Below are 22,539 nucleotides of genomic sequence, written 5' to 3' on the forward strand. Positions count from 1 at the left end.
TTACAAAACTACGTCCGATCACATCAGAGGCATGCTTACTACTATCTCACTCAGCCGAAATAACAGTATTCCAAAGGGTTTACAAGTTTCCTTGACAAATGAATTTCTATTAATTTCGATTATTATTTCATAAATGAATCCAGAAATAAACATATTAAACAGTACTAGATGGCGTAATTAATAACAGAAATTTTAAGTGTGCCAATTAATTCTTAATTTCAAATGTTTCAAAAAAAATTTAACTATACCTTCAGAGCTAGTACTTATCGATTGTAACATCGAAAATAAAGTAATTCCTTTTCATAAATTTCAGCTTGAAATACAACACATTGTGTATAAAAATTATATGAAAGTTTCCAGGTCTGCAGCTCGTGGTCGTGCAGTAGCGTTCTCGCTTCCCACGCCCGGGTTGCCTGGTTCGATTCCCGGCGGGGTCAGGGATTTTCTCTGCCTCGTGATGACTGGGTGTTGTGTGCTGTCCTTAGGTTAGTTAGGTTTAAGTAGTTCTAAGTTCTAGGGGACTGATGACCATAGATGTTAAGTCCCATAGTGCTCAGAGCCATTTGAACCATTTTGAAAGTTTCCAGAAAAGCAGCTGAATTTATACTGACCTGTCCAAAATTCGAAAAATAATATTGGTGTCGACAACTAGTGTTGAGGAAAGGTAATGCTGGAGGAGGATGTCCCGTTACAAGCTCCATATCCAGAAAATTTATGTTAAAGCAGGAATCAATATAGCTTTCTGGGTTACTTTCAGTATAACATTTCTAGTACTCCGATTTTTAACTTCCATTTAGAGCACCTGGAGACGAAAATTATTTTCCTTATAATATCGCAGGCGATCATATGGTGGTATTGCGAACACGTATAGCGTCAAATTTTGTTTTTATATTTTTCTGTCTCCTCGTTTGCTATTTCTGATCTATAATAACGACATGTTGACATATTTCCTCTCATCTACTACTCGCATTGTCACACTTTTTAACCTAATTCCCAGAGTTGGACTATATTCCATTACCACTTTTTACCTTTCTTCATATTCATCTTATAATCTGTTTTGAAGACACTGTGCATTGCGCTTAACTGCTTTTCGCCGTTCTTTGGCGTCTCTGAGTAACTGACAAACCTCATTGTTTTCTCTCAGATCTGACAATTAGGCTAACCTGAAACGAATAATGGGTGTTGTTGTTGTCAATGTGGTGGCCTTCAGTTCAAAGAGAGCTTTGATGCAGCTCTCCACACTACTCTATCCTGCGCAAGCCTCTTCACCTCTCCATAACTACTGCAGCCTACACCCATCTGAATGTGCTTACTGTAGTCAATCTTTACGATACCTCTACAACTTTTACATCCCCCCCCCCTTTCACCCACACCCACACAACCAACACTTCTCTCCATTATCGATGGCTCAGAATGTGTCATGTCAAACGATCCCTTCTTTTAGTACAGTTGTGCCACAAAATTTTCTTTTCTTCCCACTTCGATTCAGTAACTCCTCATTAGTTACACGATAGACACATTTAAGCTTCAGCATTCTTTTGTAGTATCTCATTTCAAAAGCGTCTGTTCTTTTTTTGCCAGAACTCTTTATCGTCGCCGGCTTTGTGGCCGAGCGATTCTAGGCGCTTCAGTCTGGAACCGCGCGACCGTTACGGTCGCGGGTTCGAATCCCGCCTCGGGCATGGATATGTGTGATGTCTTTACGTTAGTTAGGTTTAAGTAGTTCTAAGGGACTGATGACCTCAGATATTAAATCCCATAGTGCTCAGAGCCATTTGAACCATCTTTATCGTCCACGTTACACTTCCATACGAGTCTACATTGTAGACAAATACACCTAGAAAAACTTTCCAACACTTAACTTTACAATTGATAATAACAAATTTTCGTTCTTCAGAAACGCTTTTCTTGCTATTGCTAGTTTACATTTTATATCCTCTCTACTTCAGCCATCGTTTCTTTCCCAAAAAGTAAAATCCATGTAAGATTTTCTGATGTAATTCTCTCAACATCAGCTGGATTGCGTTCACCTATACCCCATTATACTCGTTTTTGTTGATTTTTATCTTACATCCTTGTTTTTAAGACAGTGTCCATTCCGTTCCTCTGTTCATTCAAGTCCTTTGCTGTCTCTTATAGAATTATTTACAATGCCATCGGCAAACCTCAAGGTTATTATCTCTTCTTCTTGATTTTAATTCCTTCTCCAAAATTTTCTTTGGTTATCTTTACTGCTTGCTCTATATACAGATTGGATAACATCGTGGATAGGTTACAATCCTGTCTCACTTCCTTCTCAACCACTGCTTCTCCTTCGTGCCCTTCGACTCTTATAAATGTTATTTCTATAGAACTTGTATACAGGGTTTCTAACCTTTCGCTTCCTGTATTTTACCCCTTATACCTTCAGAATTTCAATGGCTCTATTCCAGTCAACACTGTCAAAAGCTTTCTCTGTGTCTAAAAAAATCAATAAACGTGCATCTACATCTCATCTATATCAACATGGATACTCTGCAAATCACATATAAGTGCCTGGCAGGGGGTTCATCGAACCTCCTTCGCAATAATTCTCTATTGTTCCAATCTCGCACAGCGCGCGTAAAAGACGAGAGCTCTGATTTCCCTTATTGTATTATGATGATCGTTTCACCCCGTGTAGGTCGGCGTCAACAAAATATTTTCGCATTCGGAGTAGAAAACTGATGATTGAAATTTCGTGAAAAGATTATGCCGCAACGAAAAACGCCTATGTTATGGTGTCCATCCCAAATTCTGTATCACGTTCGTGACACTCTCTATCCCGTTTCGCAATAGTAAAAACGTGCCGCCCTTCTATGAATTTTCTCGATGCACCCCGTCAATCCTATCTGGAAATAATGCCACCCAGTGCAGCAGTATTCAAAATAAGAGCGTAGAAGCGTAGTATAGGTAGTCTCTCTAATGCATCTGTCACATTTTCTAAGTGTCCTGCCAATAAAACGCAGTTTTTGGTTAGCCTTCCTCACATCATTTTCTATGTGTTCCTTGCAATTTAAGTTGTTCGTAATTGTAATTCCTAGTTGAATTTACGGCCTTTAGATTTGATTGATTTATCGTGTAACCGAAGATTAACGGATTTCTTTTAGCACTCATGTGGATGACCTCACTCTGTTCAATATGTAGAGTCAATTCCTATATTCCTAATTCCTATATTTCTCGAGAACCCAAACTGATCTTCCACGACGTCGATTTCTACTAGTTTTTCGATTCTTCTGTAAATAATTCGTGTAAGTATTTTGCAACCATCACTTATTAAATAATTGATTGTGTAGTATTCACATATGTCAGGACTGATTTCTTTGGCTTTTCCTTGTTTCTAATGAAAGGAAGTAAAATGAACTGCAAGACATCGGTAACTGGTAATTTCTTTATTGTCACAACCGGTTTCGCTGCATTAAAACAGCACCCTAAGGCGGAAACAGTGTCACATTAGCGCCCCAAGATGTCCCCAACGCTCATAGTCAAAAATCAAACCTCGGAAGAGCAGAAGTCGTCAAAATAAATAAGTAAAACCGAACATCTGGGCGAATAGCGCGGTGGCGTACCTTTGCTGGTTGCGAGGGTACAGCACGGAAGGCGGTCAGGTGTATGTTCCTGTTTTACTTATTTTGACGGCTTCCCCTCTTCAAGAGTTTGATTTCTGACTGCGAACGTTGGGGTGTCTTGATGCGCTATTGTGACACTGTTTTCTCTTGAGGATGCTGTTTTAATCCAGAGAAAGCGGTTATGACAATAAAGAAACCACCTATTACTTATGTTTTGCGGTTCATTTTACTTCCATTCAATATGAAAGTTAACGACTGCAGCTGCCCGCATTACAAAGTTCTGTGTTTCCCTTCTTTGCTTTGTACTGGCTTGCCATCTGTGCTGTTTGTAGTCATAGAGACGATTCTCTTTTAAGAAAACCCGTCTTTAATTTCCATGTAGGTGGCGTCTGTCTGTCTCATGCATACTTCTTCAGCTTTGTATTTCTGCTCTAGCAAATTCTGACTTGTCATATTTAATACTTTCTGTCAATATTATTTTCTGAGGTAACTGATAAATGATAAAATTCGGCGACCAGGGCGAAGTGAGGTTTGACGTAGCGCTGTACGCTATCTGATGAAAAGTATGTGGACACCTCAACGTAATGTGTAAGTGACCACTAGATGTCACTAGAGGCAGACCCCCACCCATCAGTGTAAAAGGAGGCAGGGAATATTGTGTAGCCAGTAGAGAAACAATAACAGGAGTATGAGTCGGTCAGACGAGCTCAATAATATTGAATCCTTAGATATCACCTGAGTGACAGATCTGTCAGAGACATTTCATACATTCTAAAGCTCTTCAAGTCGAGTGTTGGTGGTGTGATTGAGAAGTGGAAACGCAAGGGAACAACGAAAGCTAAACTGGGACCAGGAAGAACTCATGCACTAAAACGGACAGGGACCTTCGAGCATTGCGAAGGGTAGTCGTAAAAATATCGCATGAAATCAGGAGAAGGGATCACTTGTGAGTTCTAAAGTGCAACCAGAAGTACAGCTAGCACAATAACATACACAGATTTCTCTATTCTGTGCTCAGCGGTGCGTGAAATGGTGTAAAGAGTGATATCAATAGAAAGTTGACGACTAGAAACGAGTAGTTTAGGGGTGATGTATCACGGCAAGGTGCTGGGTGGATTTGGGTTTGACGAACGCCTGGGAGCGCTACCTGTCAGCATTTATACTGTCAACAGGGAAGTACAGAGGAGGTGACGATACAATGTAGACGTGTACTACACGCTTAAGAAAACGTTAAATTCGAACGATATAAATAAATTTTACAGCACTGTGTATAGTAGAGGAACAGCTGCGAAACGATGATTATATCAGCATGACAATACACCCTGTCATAAAATAGTATCTGTGAGACGATGGCTTATGGCCAGTAATATTCCTGAAATAGACTTCCCTATTCAGAGTCTTGACCTAAATCCAATGGAACACCTCTGGGATGAAGTAGAACGTCGACTTCGCTCCAGTATATGTGAGGCAATGGTTTGTGGGCAATAATATTCCTGAAATAGGGAGCCCTGCTCAGAATCTTTACCTAGACGCAGTGGAACACCTTTGGGATGGAGCAGAATGTCGACTTCGCTTTAGTATCTGTGAGACAACGGTTTAAGGCCAACGATATTCCTGAAACAGACTTCCCTGCTCACAAGGGAACCTCCCCATCGCACCCCCCCCCCCCCCCCCCCAGATTTAGTTATAATTTGGCACAGTGGATAGGCCTTGAAAAACTTAACACAGATAAATCGAGAAAACAGGAAGAAGTTGTGTGGAACTATGAAAAAATAAGCGAAATATACAAACTGAGTAGTCCATAGGTAACATAGGCAACATCAAGGATGATATAGGTACAGGAGCGAAAGTTTAAATTTTTATTTTCAGACAATTATCAGAGTTCAGGCACTCACACATAATCAATTTCGCTCTCCAAACTTCCAGGACATGATCAGATTTGCTTGAACATATGCAGGATTTGACGGTCTACTACGGAAAAATTTGAAAACGTTAAAAACATGTTTTGACAGAGCACAGAGAAAACTGTGCGACTGTGAAACTGTTGCACTCATTTGTTGCAGTTTATGTGATACACTCTTATGTTTTCATCACTTTTTTGGGAGTGACTATCACATCCAAAAGAAAACCTGAATCGGGCAAGGTAGAAGAATCTTTTACTCATTCGCCAAGTGTGCAAGTTAGGTGGGTCGACAGCATATTCCTGTCATGTGACGCACATGCCGTCACCAGTGTCGTATAGAATATATCAGACGTGTTTTCCTGGATCAAATGTTTTCGGTTCCCATTGGAGAGGCACGTCCTTTCGTCTACTAATCGCACGGTTTTGCGGCGCGGTCACAAAACACAGACACTAAACTTATTTCAGTGAACAGAGACGTCAATGAACGAACGGACAGATCATAACTTTGCAAAAATAAAGTAAGTAAACCTTTCGCTCGAGGGTAGGCTTGAACCAAGGACCTCGCGCTCCGCAGCTGCTCACGCTAACCACAGGACCACAGCGCTCCTGCGCCCATATTATCCTTGATGTTGCCTGTGTTGCCCATGGACTACTCAGTTTGTATATTTTGCTTATTTTTTCATAGTTCCACACAACTTCTTCCTGTTTTCTCGACTGATCTGTGTTCAGTTTTTCAAGGCCTATCCACTGTGCCAAATTATAACTAAATCTCAGGGGGGGTGCGATGGGGAGGTTCCCTTGTCAGAGTCCTGACCTAAACCCAGTGGAACACTTTTGGGTTGAAGCAGAACGTCGACTTCACTCCAGTATCTGTGAGACAATGGTTTACGGCCAATAATAGTCCTGAAATAGACTGCCCTGCTCAGAGTCCTGACCTAAACCTAGTGGAACACCTCTGGGATGAACGAGAACGTCGAATTCGCTCCAATATCTGTGAGACAATGTTTTATGGCCAATATATTCCTGAAATAGAGTGCCCTGCTTAGAGTCCTGACCTAAGCCTAGTGGGACGGGACACCTTTGGGATGAAGCAGAATTTCCACTTAGCTCCAAGATCTTTGATAAAATGGTTTATGGCCAATAATATTCCTGAAGTATGCTGCCCTGCTAGGAGTCCTGACTTAATCCCAGTGGAACACCTTTGGGATGAAGCAGAATGCCGACTTCGCTCCAGTATTTATGAGACAATGGTTTATGGCCAGTATTATCCCTGAAACAGACTGCCCTACTCCGAGTCCTGACCTAAACTCAGTGGAACACCTTTTGGATGAAGCTGAACGTCGATGTAGCTGCAGTATCTCTGAGACAATAGGTTAAGTCCAATGATATTCCTGAAACAGACTGTACTGCTCAGAGTCCTGATCAAAACCCAGTGAAACACCTTTGGGATGAAGCTAAACGTCGGTGTAGCTTCAGTATCTCTGAGACAATAGTTTAAGGCCAATGATATTCCTGAAACAGACTTCCCTGCTCCGAGTCCTGAACTAAACCCAGTGGAAAACCTTTGGGATGAAGCAGTGTGTTGACTTCGCTCCAGTAACTGTGGGACAATGGTTTATGGTCAATAATGTTCCTGAAATAGACTGCCCTGCTCAGAGTCCTGACCTAAACCCGATGGAACACGTTTGAGATCAAGCAGAACAACGCCTTCGCTCCATATCCCAGTGTTCAGCATTACTACCTTCTCTGGTTTTGGCTTCCGAGGAAGAGTGGCTACTATTCCTCCACAGGCACTGAGAGGCCTTTATTAAAGTGTTGGTAGCTGAGCTCCAGCCGTCGTAAAGGCTAATGGCGGACAAATTCCATAATAATGTCCACTAATAGATGTCCGGATGCTTTTGATTAGACCTCTGGAGAAGCTCCACTTTCAGAGTGATTGCAATGCGTTCGGCGGCACTGTTGCAGGAGGCGGTGGCGGTCGGCATGCGGAGTGTGATGCGGCCGCAGGACTCTGTCATCTCGGCGTACCGCGTGCACGGCTGGACCTACCTGATGGGAGTTCCGCTGCTGGGGGTGTTGGCCGAGCTGACGGGCCGGCGCTCGGGCTGCGCGCGCGGCAAGGGCGGCTCCATGCACATGTACGCCCACAACTTCTACGGCGGTAACGGCATCGTCGGCGCACAGGTCGGTCGCTCCAGCCGCTCGTCTCAACTACTGCTGTTGATGAAAGATTCATATATTGATATATCGATATTTTTCCAAATAACGTCGATAAATATTGGTCGATACTACACAGTGTATCGATGTCGAATGGCAATATCGGGTGCCGATATTTTTGATTTATATTGTATTTTTTACCAAATTTTCGGTAAATAACTGTTCTTTTGAAACTGTAGTAAAACATAATTCTGCCTTCACTGTTTGAAGGAGTCTTACAATTTTTTGAGTAGTCTTTCTCTTTGACTGTGTAAAGCCAGTATAGGTGGCACAAAGAAGACGTCCGACTGCGCCTGGCGGTGGCCGTGTGAATAGAATAACAAGATTTCCGATGTGAAGAAATAGCACACCAGTTGCGCTACAAACAATTTTTAACGCAACTAGCATGCTCCTTCTTCACACTGGCATTCTTCAAAAACAGTTGCTGAAAATGACGAACAAAAATCTAAATGACAAGACTGGTCTTTACGGTGGACGGAGACGTGCGAGGGGAAATGCTGACGTACTCGGCGCTCGGCGCTACTAACACAAACTGCAACGTTTAACTTCACCACGCAATTTTGACACTACAACTGCTAGTTTGCTAGCGTTTTCAGAAATGAAAAAATAGGGCAGCCAACAAGAAGTGTTATAGATAAATCCGATATATGACGGAATCGAAAGGTTGAGCCATCGGACGCCTTTTATCGTGCCACCTACAGGCAGTTACCATTGTTAGCAAAGTGGTTGTAGCCAAGCATTCTCGTGGATCGGTTTCCTTTCAATTCTTGCTCTAACGGGAATAAGCAGGCTGATAGCTTGTTGATGTCCAGAATATCCAAGAATAAATCAATAGTTAAATACACAGCTCTAAAACCGGCAGTATATTTACAATGTGCAACCGATGTTTTTATAGGCCGTTACATCGTTATTTTTTCCGTCGATATATCGATACATTTTAGTTATATCGGGGGCAATAATGATATTTTTTTAAATATAAATATATCAGATGACCGCTAAATTTTAAAAATATCGACAGTCCTACTCTCAACCGGCTGAACATTCTCCCCACTACTGTCTCTGTCCACTCCACCACACTACCGCAAACTAACACCAACTGATGTCACTGCCTTCATCATAAGAATAAACCTAATGTAAACATTTCAATATGTATTCTTCCGCTTTTGCTGGAATTTCATGGGATGCCATTTCACGTGGTGCGGAAGTCAAGATGTTTCGAGTACAGTCACAGCCTAACATAAACAGTCACGACAGTCTCTGGTGCAAAAGTTGTTACCATTAGTCAGATGGAGCGATACTAGCGCTCCAAGCGGTGAGAAAGCAGTCATATGCGTCGTAAGGATGATGATTGTTTTCAGTTATTTTCTACTTAATGAACGAAATAATTTTACAGTTTAGCGTTACATGCGTAATTAAATTACCAAGACACATGAATTATAGTGAAATACATTTAAAAAGAGCTGAATCACAATGATTCAATGACATAAACTACAGCTTGTTTCTGAGCAAATACTTTCGAATATGTGTTGATATGCAGCTTATTCAGCTGAATATTTCATGTATGAGAAGCATATATTTCTGTTGTTGTCTGTTGTTATTATCATAGGCACTTTCATTGATGCTTAAAAAAATTTTTATCGGTTCTAGTGAATCAGCCATTCTTATGCTTCGCTCGGCTTTCTAATACAGGGATATTTTTATAAATGTAATTACGTTTCCAGAATGAGATTTTCACTCTGCAGCGGAGTGTGCGCTGATATGAAACTTCCTGGCAAATTAAAGCTGTGTGCCCGACCGAGACTCAAACTCGGGACCTTTGCCTTTCGCGGGCAAGTGCTCTACCACCATTTTTTTTTTATTTTTTTTTTTTTGAAGAGGCTCAGGACAAGTGGTACCTCGTGTTCTTCAAAGAAAGTTTGCACGTTCTCAGCCACGTATGGCTGGCATAATCCTAATTTATTTATTTACTGTATGGCTAGGGCACCCCATCGGGCAGACCGTTCTCCGGGTGGCGGTCTTTTAATTTGACGCCACTTCGGCGACCTGCAGTCGTTGAGGATAATAGGATGAAGATGACAGCACAACACCCAGTCCCTGGGCGGAGAAAATTCTCCAGCCGGGAATCGAACCCGGGCCCAGAGGATTGACAATTTTAGGAGACCGATGCCTTATCCATTCTTTTTATTTTTATTTTTATTTGTATTTTTATTTATTTATTTATTTATTTTGTCAGGCTTACCACCTTTGCTGACATACATTTTGTCTACAATGTCCATATGTTGACAAATAGTGCCTAATTAGGAAATTAAGTAATTAAGGAAATGAATAAAACTGAAAATGTCCAAATGAAAGACATGAAGGCAATGCGGATAGTACAAATGTTAAAGAAACATGCTCCTGTAGCAATGAAATGAAATTCGTGTCGGGGGCGACACCTGCTCACGACCCGATGTTCGATAGAGCAAGAGAGCCATCTATCGACTCGTTCTCCAGACGTTGGTGTTAGACTGGGTCGTCTTCTCGAAATTAACTAAGGGTCCGTAAGTGTGATCGATGTCTATCTCGGCTTCTTCGTCTATCTCATCTCTCACCCGTCACACCCCATCTGGCCGGCGTGTCGGTAAATGTAAGTCGCAAGTAATTAGCGAAGTCTTGCCCATATTTCTTATGCTGTTGCAGCTTCGTGTGTACATCCAGGAGAAAATGCCAAAAATCAATTTTGTCCTCTTCCGATTCGTTATACACGTAGTCCACCACCATTCCCCGTACCCATGTCACTGCATTGGTTTTTTGGACCGGAAAATAAGATTCTTGGGGGAACAAAAGTGTGTCTGATGAAATTGTGTGAGGGGCGGAGCGTAACAGGAACGCCAATATCTGTTGTGCCAAGTGCCACTCTGGAGCCGTCCCACTACATGCTAAACGATGTTCATCAGTGTCCACTGTTGCGCAGCCTAAACATAGTAGAGTGTCTGCCAAATGAATCGCGTGCCGCCGTTGATTCGTTGCGAACTTCCTATTTACCACCACATACCATGTTGAGCGTACCGACGTTGGGAGGTAAACGTTCCGTATAACGCGCCATATCTGTCGCCAGTTCTTGTCTGGGTACTTCTTTTCCAGGGTATTCCTGGGACACCGGCGCAGTAAGAGTTGGTATACATCTCGCGTCGTCGTTAGTCGTGTTGTTGGGAAGGAATCTCTGACATAGCTAAGCTCCAAAAAAAAAAAAAAGACTTGAAATGTGACAGCTTCGGTGAAATATGGCCCACATTACCTGGGGGCAGCATTGATGTCGGCGCTAGTACATCGGCCAACGCACCCGAGATACTGCGAAATTGACCGCGCCACTGTCGGAAAATCGTACTGACGAATAACGCCCGTGCCTTTTCATATACGTTCACTAGACCAAGTCCACCCTCTCCAGGTGGTAGCGTAAGCGTTGTGTATTGCATCTTAAATAGGTGTCCCACACTCACGTAGGTTCCGAAAGTTGCTTGTATCCGTGATGCCATTGTGCGCGTTAAAGGCAGGACATGCGCTACGTGAGTGAGTCTCGGTGCTAGGTATACGTTAACATAGGTCACTCTCTGAATCATATCCAACGCTCTTAATTTCTGTAAAAGCACCATTGTCCGCATCAGCTTCAATATGCGTCGGTAGTTATCCGCTGCTGTCCGCTGCACATCCGTGTGGAACGTAATACCTAGGCATTTTATGGTCTTGACTAACATGAGCGGGCCTTCCTCCCCCGGTTGTAATCCTCGACCGATATTCATGCAGCGTGATTTCTGTAGATTGAGCACGCTTCCTGCCGCCATCCCGTATCGCTGTATCCATGCCAACGCCGTACGTACTTCTTCGCCTGTCCTTGCCACCAGCATCACATCGTCAGCACAAGCGCGGCAATGAAAGGTCAGTTGTGGCAACGGCACTCCCTCCAACCGTCTTCGGAGACCATATAGACAGGGTTCCAAAGCCATTGCATACAAAAATATCGAAAGGGGGCAACCTTGACGAACTGACCTTGAAATAACAATGTAGTCAGTGCCCCGTCCATTCACCGAGACCCTTGATCGCACGCCATGCAACAGTCGCATGATCACTAGAATGAAGACCTGTGGGATTCCCAATCTGCCCATCACCGCATGCAAAAAGGTATGATCCACTCTGTCGAACGCATGATCGAAGTCAATTGCGACGAGTGCCCCACGCACTCGGCATGCCGCTGCTAATGCGATGATATCTCGGTAGTCACCGAGCGCCTATGTACGTTACTCTTACCGCCGAGGCAAGTTTGATCTATGAGGAGTCTATCAGAAAGTGAAGACCGCAGGCGAGCCCCAAGGATGCGCGCGAAAATCTTATAGTCGCAGTTCAAGAGAGTGAGTGGTCTATAATCTCCTGGCCTTCTGCCACCGCGTGGTTTGGGTATTGGGATGATGATACCCTCCGTGAATTCGGCAGGTATCTCAGTCTGCGGTAACAGGAGTTCGTTGTACATCTGAATCCAGGTCCGTCCCATGAGGGATGCAAAGGCGCGGTAAAATTCAATTGGGAAGCCGTCCTGTCCTGGGGACTTGTTCGGAGCCCCCCTGGCAATTGCATCTGTCAGCTCGTCCTCTGTTATCGCTCTGATGAAAGTCTCCGCATCCAGTGGTGGTCCTCTATCTGGCATTTCCGAGATGACATCATGTAGTGTCTCGTGGTTCACTTGTACAGGTCCATATAACTGGCGGAAATAGTCAGTAAACACATGCGCAATATCACGCTGGTTCACAACTTGCTGGCCAGTTTCAGAGATTAGTTCCCTGATCAATGTCCTGCGTCGTCGTTGGCGTTCACATACTACGTGGTGCATGGAGGGGGTTTCGGCAGCAACTGTGTCCACCAATCTCGCCCGGACCATTATACCTTCCATTCTTAGTCTCGTCAGCTGTAATAACTTGGCTTTTATCCTGCGCATGGCCGTGTGCCTTTCAGGCGATGGTTGTTGGGTCATCAGCTCCCTCAGGGCTGTAAAATAAAAATCAGCCGTCGTACGGTTCCACTGCGATTTGTCCTGCCCGTGTCGTATCAACGTTCTCCGTAACGTTGGTTTTGCGCATTTAATCCACCACTGGAGAACCGAGGTGTATGCTCGTTGGCGGCGAACGCAGGTCTCCCAGGCCGCCTCTATCGTCCGGCGACATTCAGTGTCACGTAAAAGTGCACAATTCATTTTCCAGTGACCCTTACTCTGCCATATTTTCTGACGCGTTAGTGAAATCGTACAGACGTACGCCATATGATCCGTAAAAGCCGCTGGCCAGATTTCGGCATCCAGTATCGCCGTCCGTAGAGCTCGTGTCACATACACTCTATCAGGTCTACTCGCCGAATGTCCCGTTACAAACGTATAACCCGGTCTGTCGCCATGCTGCAGTTCCCAGGTATCCAGAAGCGCCATTTCGGTAATCAACGCACGCAGTTCCATGCATGGCACATAATGAGGTACTTTGTCCTTTTTGTCGACGACACAATTAAAGTCGCCGCCCACTATATAGTTATCATAGCGTCCAGCGAACAACGGTGCTATCTCGTCAGTGTAAAAGGTCGCCCTTTCTCTGCGTTTTGTGGAGCCAGATGGCGCGTATAAATTGATGAAACGTACGCCGTCGACAGTGATCGCTATGCCACGTGCCGAAGGGAGGGACATGACGTCCTCCAGTCCTATTCCTTCCCTGGTGAGGATCGCCACACCGCATCCACTTTCATCGTGCACTGAATAATGTGCCTCGTAGCCGTAACTCTGGCGGCGACGTGAAACGCACTTCTTGTAGGAGTACAATATCCACGTCCGCAGCGCGTAACATATCTTTCAGCATTTGAATTTTAAGCGGTGTCCGAAAGCCATTAATGTTTATCGTGGCAATGCGGTACGCCTGGCGTGTGTTCATCAGTTGTAGGGCGGTGTCATTAAGCGTCTATCTGCACTCCCGGCACTCCTCACCACACTAAGTTGTTCAACATTTCCCGACCCCTCCCGGCCTCTGGCCAGGACTATCCTCAATCGTCGCGTTCGTATTTTCATTCTGTTCCTGTTGGTCCATTTCTTGGGCCCAGTCCCCCAGCATATTTCCGGAACTGGTCGAAGGATGGGAGGTAACGTTGTCATCGCTCTGATGTTGGACAGTTGTCATCTCCACTTCCGCCTGCCGGTCACCAGAAGGAGAGTTCAAGTGATCGTCGCTGTGTAATTCCTGCATCGTCATCTCGTTATCTGTTGAATCCACTGGTCTCAGGTCGATATTGTCGTTGTCGTCCACTGTCCCCTCGGGACTATGGCTATCGTCAGCAGAAGTCAGTCGACGCTTCTTTCTTCTCTTCGGCGAACGCTGTTTCCGTTGCCTTGCTTCCGCATCGGCTGTTTGGGTTTCGTATACACAGTCTTGGTCCTGGCCTATCACGCTCTCGGTGGAAGCACTGGCAGCCACCACGGATGAGCCTGGAGCGGTCGTCAGCTGCATATCTTGTGTGGTGTCCTGTGTCTGCTGTGGTGGAACCGGTGGTCGGAGTTCCAGTCCGTTGGTGTCCATGTTCTCTATAGGGGGCAGCTGCTGGTGCCCATCGGAAATCTCCCTCACATCGCCTCTCAGGGCTTCCACAAAGGTCAACGGTAAGACAGTAATCTGTTGTGGCGCCTGAACGTCATCATGTGGAGTTTGTACTAAACGTCGCTGGAGGCATTCCGAGCGGACGTGACTTTCTTTCCCGCACCCCGAGCAAGTGCGAGGTTGCCCATCATAGATTATAATCGCGCGACAACCTCCTATGTACAAATAAGAGGGGACGTGCTTTCGCAGTTCTATCCGTATTTGTCTCACCCCATTTAAAACGGGGTACGTGGTAAAACTCGTCCATTTTTCGGCCACATGGGATAGAACTGTACCGTATGGTCGAAAGGCGTCGGTAACAAGTTCAGACGGGAGCTCAAACGGAAGTTCGAAGACTCGTATAGTGCGGATCCCCATTCCCGCGTGATCGACTGTAACCGCACCAACATTCCCGTTGGCATGACAGAAACGATACCCGTTCGGTGATCGTTGTAGAAGTCTTTCGCAAGCCGCCTCGTCAACAAGGGTGACATAGACGACGCTAGAAACGATCGATAAATTGATTCCCACGATTTCCTGTGGATCGAGTTTTACCTCTTCTCTTAAGAAACGTTCAATCTCGTGTGCCTTTGGTCGTGTGTAGTCGTTCGCAAAACTGAACTTCAAAGTCGTTTTTCTGTACGAGTGTGCCATCTCGTTCTAGACTCACAACACCGCACACGCGAAGCTGCTCCGGCGTAAACAAACCGGCGCGCGCACCACAGCGCGGCCGGCAGGCAACACGGTCCGCACTGTGTCACTGCCGAAGGCAGACTGTGCCATCTGAGCTACCGAAGCACGACTCACGCCCGGTACTCACAGCTTTACTTCTGCCAGTACCTCGTCTCCTACCTTCCAAACTTTACAGAAGCTCTCCTGCGAACCTTGCAGAACTAGCACTCCTGAAAGAAAGGATATTGCGGAGACATGGCTTAGCCACAGCCTGGGGGATGTTTCCAGAATGAGATTTTCACTCTGCAGTGTGAGTCGCACCGCGCGTGAGTCGTGCTTCGGTAGCTCAGATGGTAGAGCACTTGCCCGCGAAAGGCAAAGGTCAGTCTCGGTTGGGCACACAGTTTTAATCTGCCAGGAAGTTTCATATCAGCGCACACTTCGCTGCAGAGTGAAAATCTCATTCTGGAAACATCCCCCAGGATGTGGCTAAGCCATGTCTCCGCAATATCCTTTCTTTCAGGAGTGCTAGTTCTGCAAGGTTCGCAGGAGAGCTTCTGTAAAGTTTGGAAGGTAGGAGACGAGATACTGGCAGAAGTAAAGCTATGAGTACCGGGCGTGAGTCGTGCTTCGGTAGCTCAGATGGTAGAGCACTTGCCCGCGAAAGGCAAAGGTCCCGAGTTCGAGTCTCGGTCGGGCACAAAGTTTTAATCTCCCAGGAAGTTTCGTAATTACGTTTGCTTCAAAAGCTAATGTTTTGAAGATTCTAGCCGTTTGTGGCTCGTATTTGGCAACAATAGGCTGTTTTCCTAATTTTAAAAATATGGTTTGGATTGTTGTTATTCTGATTGATCATGACATATGAATAACATTTACGGTTAATATTCTCACAAACCATCAGTTATTTTCATGTAATTAAAGCTTAAAAATCATGAAATATCAAGCTCTGGTCACGTGATCGAAAACGCTCTGTTATTGGCTGATGTTCTGGCGACGTCACAGACTAGGAGCAAGACGATGCTGTACGTGTGTTGCGGAGCGTTAGACGAAATTACGAGGTTTTCGCGTACTTTTTTGTGAACAGTTTAGCTATTTAGTAATGAAAAACAGGTTACAACTTTTAAGTAGCAATAGAAAGGAATTTTGTGAACGCTGATAGTGGAAGAGTTGAGAACGTTGATGCGTTTATGCTCCACGCATTCAGAGGGGCGATATATGCAACAACGGACATTCTTGTCCCTGCTCCCTGCAACATCGTTAAACTCGCTCAAAACTAAGGAATTATAGAACTCGGGGTTATCACCTATGGTTGGTCGGTAATAACACACACAAAGCATGGAAATTGCATTTATTAATCACTGAGACAAAACGAACAAACGTGGCAGAAGAAAAAGTTCACGACGAGAAGAAGCTAGAACAAAAGCAGTCCAAAGAAGTAGCAGTCAAAGATAGGGTACTCTGCGCCAGAGACGACACAGAGCCCCCCATCCCCCCCTCACCCGGTAGTTCGGAGCGCGGCGGAGGGAAGCTTCATCACACGAGCTCATAATCTTCGTGCCAGCGCGGGAAGTATGCGCATCGGAATCTGTGCTGCAAGGGTCCTGTGGTTCCAACGGCTGCGCATGTGGAGAGACATCGGCTGAAGGCAGGTGGGCAACGTCGGGAGGCAGGAAGGTGAGTGACCACGCCGGTTTCAATCGATTAACACACACAGTCTGTGGGCGCCCGTGTAGGTGGATGATGAATGTGTCCGTACCGCAACATAGCATGCGGTGAGGGCCCGGATAAGGCGGTTGCAAGGCTGTTCGCACAGTGTTGTCCCACAGCGTCACAAAGTCACACGAAGCAAGGTCCTTGTGGACGAACACAGGCAGGGTGGAGTGAGGGCATGGAAGGGGGGGTGCAGAGGCATGTGACGTTTGTACGAACCCATTCAACCAGAGAGGGAAGATCCACAGTAGTGGCTGATGGAAGGAGGAGGGGTTCGCCGTATAGAATCTCAGCAAGTCTTCTTTATGGGCTGAGCGAATACCCAGCATGACCCACGGGAGGGCCTCGGACCATAGGCCACCGTGGCACATAAGCATAGCCTTGAGTGTGTGGTGCCACAGTTCGACCAGGCCATTCGCCTGTGGGTGGTAAATCATAGTGTGAAATTTGGCAACGTCACAGAAATCGCAAAGTTCGTAGAGTTGTGCAAAGAGGATGGACTCAAACTGGAATCCCTGGTCGGTCATGAGACAGCCGAGACGAGTAACCCAAGCTGAGATGAAAGAGCGTGCGATTGTCTCTGCCGTGATGTCAAAAAGAGGGACCGCCTCGACCCAGCCAGTCACGTGGTCAATTATCTATAAGATGTATCTGTAACACTCAGAAGGGGTGAGGGGACCTATGACGTGGTTATGGACGTGCTGAAGACGCCCCTTTAGAATGTCAAACATAACCCAAGGAGGTTGAGCGTGCTTGTCGATCTTACTGCACTGGCACAGGATGCACACACAGGTCCAAGAGTGGCAGTCGTGCTTCACGCCGGTCCAGACAATGCGCTCCTTAAACAGCCGTGTCGTGGCTCATTCCAGGATGGGCCAAGATGTGCAAGGCAGTAAAGACGCCGTGACGAAGAGTGGTAAGAACCAGGAGGTGGGGTGTGGCCGCAGTGGTGTCACAAAGGACAGGGATCGTCGACCCGTGTACTATAAGGGGTTGGATAGAGAGCGATGATTCGTTTTCTGATATTATTTGCTGTATATCATCGTCTTCAGCCTGAAGTAGGGTGAGCTCTTCCAGATTCACCAGTGCAGTTAGCATGCAGATGCAGGAAAGGTAGTCTGCCACAACATACTCCACACTGTGGATATAGCACGCGTTGGAAGAGTGCTAACAGATGTAGTCCATATGGCGGAAATGTCTCGGTGGCAGGTCTGTAGTAGGATTACGAACAGAATTCACGAGTGGCTTGTGATTTGTATAGATCGTGAAAGACCACCCCTCGAGGTCACAAGGGAAATATTTAATCGCCTCTTACACTGCGAGGAGCTCTCGGTAGGAAGCTGACCATTTAGTCGGTTTCTTGGAAAAGAAAAAGAGGGGTTGGGTGGAGTCAGCGGTGTGCTGTTGTAAAACAGTGCCCACAGCTAAGTCACTGGCGTCAGTAGTGTTCGAGACACAGGCCTCAGGATCAGGGTGGACTAGTGTGATGGCCTTGGCGAGGGCAGTTTTAAGGTTACCAAATGCATCGGGCATTGGTTTGGTCCACTCCAACTTCAGTTTCCCAATGGTGTTCTTACAGGAGAGGGCGTCGGAGAGGTCCATTTGGACAGAGGCAGCCTGAGGAATATGGCGGCGATAAAAATTATCCATACCCAGAAAATGATGGAGCTGAGCATTATTCTCAGGGAGAGGCAGATCAACTGATTTCGACATGAGAACTCGTTGGTCGGAGGCCGTCGGCGGAGATGGTATGGTGTGGAACACAGTTGAGATTTATCATGATTGATGATCACATCATTGGCAGTGAGGGCCAAACAAACTGCATCGAGGTGAACTTGATGCTCCTCAGTGGAGGAGGAAAAGATCAGCACATCATCTAAGTAAGCATAAGCAAATGGCAGAGGGAGCAAAATGGAGTCAATGAACTGCTGCCATGTTTGCACAGCATTTTTCAATTTATAAGGCATGTAAAAGAATTCAAATAGGCCAAAGGGTGTGATGATGGCCATCTTCGGAATATCTGGTGGATGCATAGGGACCTGATGGTATGCCTTGGAACAATGTAAAACAGAGAAAAAATTAGAACCATGTAGTAATTGTGTGAAATCCTTTATATGAGGAATGGGATAGTTATCGATAATGGTACAAGCGTTAAGAGACCTGTAGTCCCCACATATGCGTAAGGTGCTGTCCTTTTTAGGAACAAGGTGAATGGGTGAAGGTCAGTTTCTATCGGAGGGATGGAGGATGCCCGAAGCCAACAGATCCTGAACGATCTCCTTGGCACGCATAAGTTTGGAACCGTTAAGGCCCCTGGCCTGATAACATACAGGTCAGCCATTGTTGGTACAAATCCAATGACAAGTGCCATTACTGATGGCCAATACTCGCAAAGGGGGGTTGGAAAGAGGGGTCAAGAAGGGATCCGCAGGCAATGCTGGTTCACTGACCTTGATGAACTAAGCCAGCATAGGTGGGGCTTTGGCTGTAGTTGACAATGAAAGGCTTGATGCAGGAGGCACACGGTGTGGAGAATCAGCAGGGGTGCATGAAGGTGTGTCTTGGAGATTCAGCTGCAGTGATGCGAAAACGACAGCAGGTGCTGGAATGTTCGACACGGGAGCAGGTTGGCAAGAACACGTAGTAGAGGCATGTGTTGGATTGCCTTGTTGCGGTTCTGCAGATAGCCGATGTATTGTAGGCCGTGCACGTGACAACCCAGTGGAGGTAGAGGCAATGTGGGTGCATAAGGTGGCATTCTGGATGTGGAGTTCTTCAATTTGTGAGTGCACATTCGACAGGTCAGAGCACTTGAGCAGGGATGAACATGAAGGAGGCGGAGAGTGAAGTCGTGCTGAGCTCCTGTGAGCACAGAACAGTAGAGCCAGACACATGGCAGAGCATGGAAGCTTGCAGATCTGGTGAAAGGTCGTACTGATGTAGAAAATCCAACCTGATCACAGGTTCATCCACGTCAACAACGTGGAATGTCAAAGGGAAGGTGATAGGCGACATCTTGATGGAGCCATGGACCGCAACAGGAGAATGATTGTCGGCGATCAAGGCGAAGGTAGTAGGTGAAAGAGTGTTGCCAGCGTGCTTGGCTGTGATAACTCTAATGTCGACGCCAGTGTCGACGAGAAAGCGAATGCCCAGTGACATGTCTGTGGCATAGAGGCATCACACCGCTGAAGCGAGTGGTGCAGTGTCGGATGTAAATTAATGGATGTAGGAGCTGCCAAAACTGCAAAGGAGTGTGGTTGTCAAGATGCTCGTCGTGAATAATGCGGTGTATAGCCTCTGCCGGAGAGTGAGAAAGGTGCTCAATGAGCAGTGCTTTCGCCGTCTAATACTTGTGCGAGGCGGGCAGTGAGAGAAGCAAGTCACTGATGAGGTCCGGATGAGTGTGGAGGTGGCTTACCAGGCAGACAAAACAGGCTTCATCGTCCGAAATTGAGAAAACTAGGGTCTACTAGAATCTGCCTGCGATTGTAAAACTGAAGCCGCGACTTGTGTTCTCTGATCAGCTCAGGCAGATGTTGAACTACTATCGTGACTGAGTTGTGCAGTAGCAGGAGAGGGCGTCCTTGTTCCATTAGGGACGTGTGTTGGACAGGTACTACCCAACCACGATATTTTTGCACTTCGCCTCCCGTGGCAGCTATCGGAAACAGGCAGTGACATTACAGTAAGCAAGTACAGTGGCATCTTAGGAAAACATATGGCACTGTCAATGCTTTTGGGTCAGTTGTGCATACTGTCAAGTGGTTTAGCATGTCCTCGTGAAATATCGTCTGTAGTGTAGTGAGGTGTTATCCATAACCATTAACACTCCTGAGAATGGAAAACAGAGGAAGATGTAGTGGAAGTGGACACTTTCAGGTGAAAAAGAGCTTATTTTCAAAGTGTTGCAGTTTTGTCACGAATAAGAAAAAGCAGAATCAGCTATCGATACCGCTACAGAGAGTAATCTTGTCGGTGGTAAAAATGGCAGGAAGAACAGTATAACACGTTTTGAAAGACTATAAGAAAGAAGAAGAAACCGGAGAAAAAGTTAAAATCGTATAAAACGAAGGCGTTGTAAAAAAGTTGTTTTTCTAGATGACTTCGTTAAGCATTTATTCGGAGAAAATTTTTGGAGTATTATCAGGAGAAGAAGTAAATCCCAACGTTGAGGAAGTTGATTACATTTTCAAAAACTGAAATGAAATTCAGGGGGAAGGGAAGCATTTCGGAAAATTTAGGAATATATGAGATTTCGCTTCTAAAAATGTAAAAATAAGAGACTGTTCTAGCAGTATGTTGCAACATTGTTCCAAAGCTTTGGAAATATTTGAGAGCACTCAAAAAAAAAAAATTAAAAGGGGCCATATAAACCAATGGGTGCATACACGTTACGCCATGAAAAAGTGCTGGTTGTACGAAGACATACCGAATTCCCAAGATAGTCACGATGAAATCAATGAAGTAACTATCGCAAGTGTTACAAGAGAAACTGAATCCCAACATCCCAGCTGCTAGTATTATTGGTTTTGATAGCGCAGTGTACCATACTCGTCAGACAACTAAAGCCCGTACTACTACAACTCGCAAAAAGGACATAACTGAGTGGGTCATTCAGATTAAAATCAGCTTTGAACTAAGCTTAACATTTAACAAAATTTAAAGTCTTTACAAATTATGTGTCATAATAAGCAGAAGCGTGTTTTTAAAGCACACGCAGTTTTAAAGCTGTCCTGAGGCTCCCGCCATGCCACTGTAATTTGAATGCTATAGATTGTCTGTAATCTGGAATACAATGAAACAGAAAATTGCACACAAAAAAGTTTCTTTCAGTAATTTAACTACGCTAAAACAAATAACCAAAGAGTCTTTATGTACGATTACCAAACATGACTGATTAAAAGCCTGTGAACATGTAAAAGGAACTGAAAATGAATATTAGCGTACTGGTGGGTTAATGGAAAAAGCAACACAGAACTTAATAATAAATGTTGGTCTTCAGAGTGAGATTAATACGCAGCACATGATGACAATGATATGGAAACCGACACGGCGGATAAAACTATTTCAATAGATGCAGCAGATGACGTACTTTGCGTCTGTGCTTTCCGTGATGGACCATCCACTTCATTACTCTAATCATCAAGGTTAGCACAGTTTTCATTGCGTACCTGTAGTTGTACCTTCCTTCCTTCCTTCGCTCAGCAACCCCGATTACGTGCTAACCCACGTTAAGCTCTCTCACTCCCGAGTGCAGTAATACTGCGGAAATTTTGGAAATTTGTGGTTAAGTCTTATGGGACCAAATTGCTGAGGTCATCGGTACCTAAGGTTACACACTACTTACTCTAACTTAAAAGTAAGTTACACTAAGGACAACACACACACCCATTCCCGAGGGCGACTCGAATCTTCGACGGGGGGAGCCGCCCAGACCGTGACAAGACGCCCTAGACCCATCGGCTACACCGGGCGGCAGTAATACTGTGGTTGACTAGTAAACTCCTGCCATGTTTATTTTCTGCTGAGAACAGGCGCCGGAATCCGTGCGCAAACGTGTTAGTACAATCCTCCTGGTCAGCTCTTATAAAGGACTACACTTTTCGTTGAAAAGCAGGCGACCAAACAAACCCAAGTTACTGTTGGCAAAGTCGTTTGAGTCGTTAGGCTGCGTGTTACTGACAACGCAATTCCGATACTTAACGTTCATTTACAACGAAGAATTCATGTTTGTGTGCATACATTGTTCTAACTATATGGCAGTTTTGACAATGTTTAAATTACTACATAATAGAAAATATATTACACCGGC

General features: G+C 45.3%; 1 protein-coding gene across 1 annotated transcript in view; it reads left to right on the plus strand.

Moving 5' to 3' along the window:
• The window catches only part of LOC126175072 (pyruvate dehydrogenase E1 component subunit alpha, mitochondrial-like), a 90,655-nt gene that overhangs the window by 53,587 nt on the left and 14,529 nt on the right, over positions 1-22,539 (plus strand). Inside the window, exon 4 of the mRNA XM_049921599.1 lies at positions 7,456-7,674. Within this exon, the coding sequence (XP_049777556.1) occupies positions 7,456-7,674 (219 nt within the window). The remainder of the gene's footprint in view (positions 1-7,455; positions 7,675-22,539) is intronic.

The sequence above is a fragment of the Schistocerca cancellata genome, chromosome 3 (genome assembly GCF_023864275.1).
Source record: "Schistocerca cancellata isolate TAMUIC-IGC-003103 chromosome 3, iqSchCanc2.1, whole genome shotgun sequence".
Classification (NCBI taxonomy): Eukaryota; Metazoa; Arthropoda; class Insecta; order Orthoptera; family Acrididae; genus Schistocerca; species Schistocerca cancellata.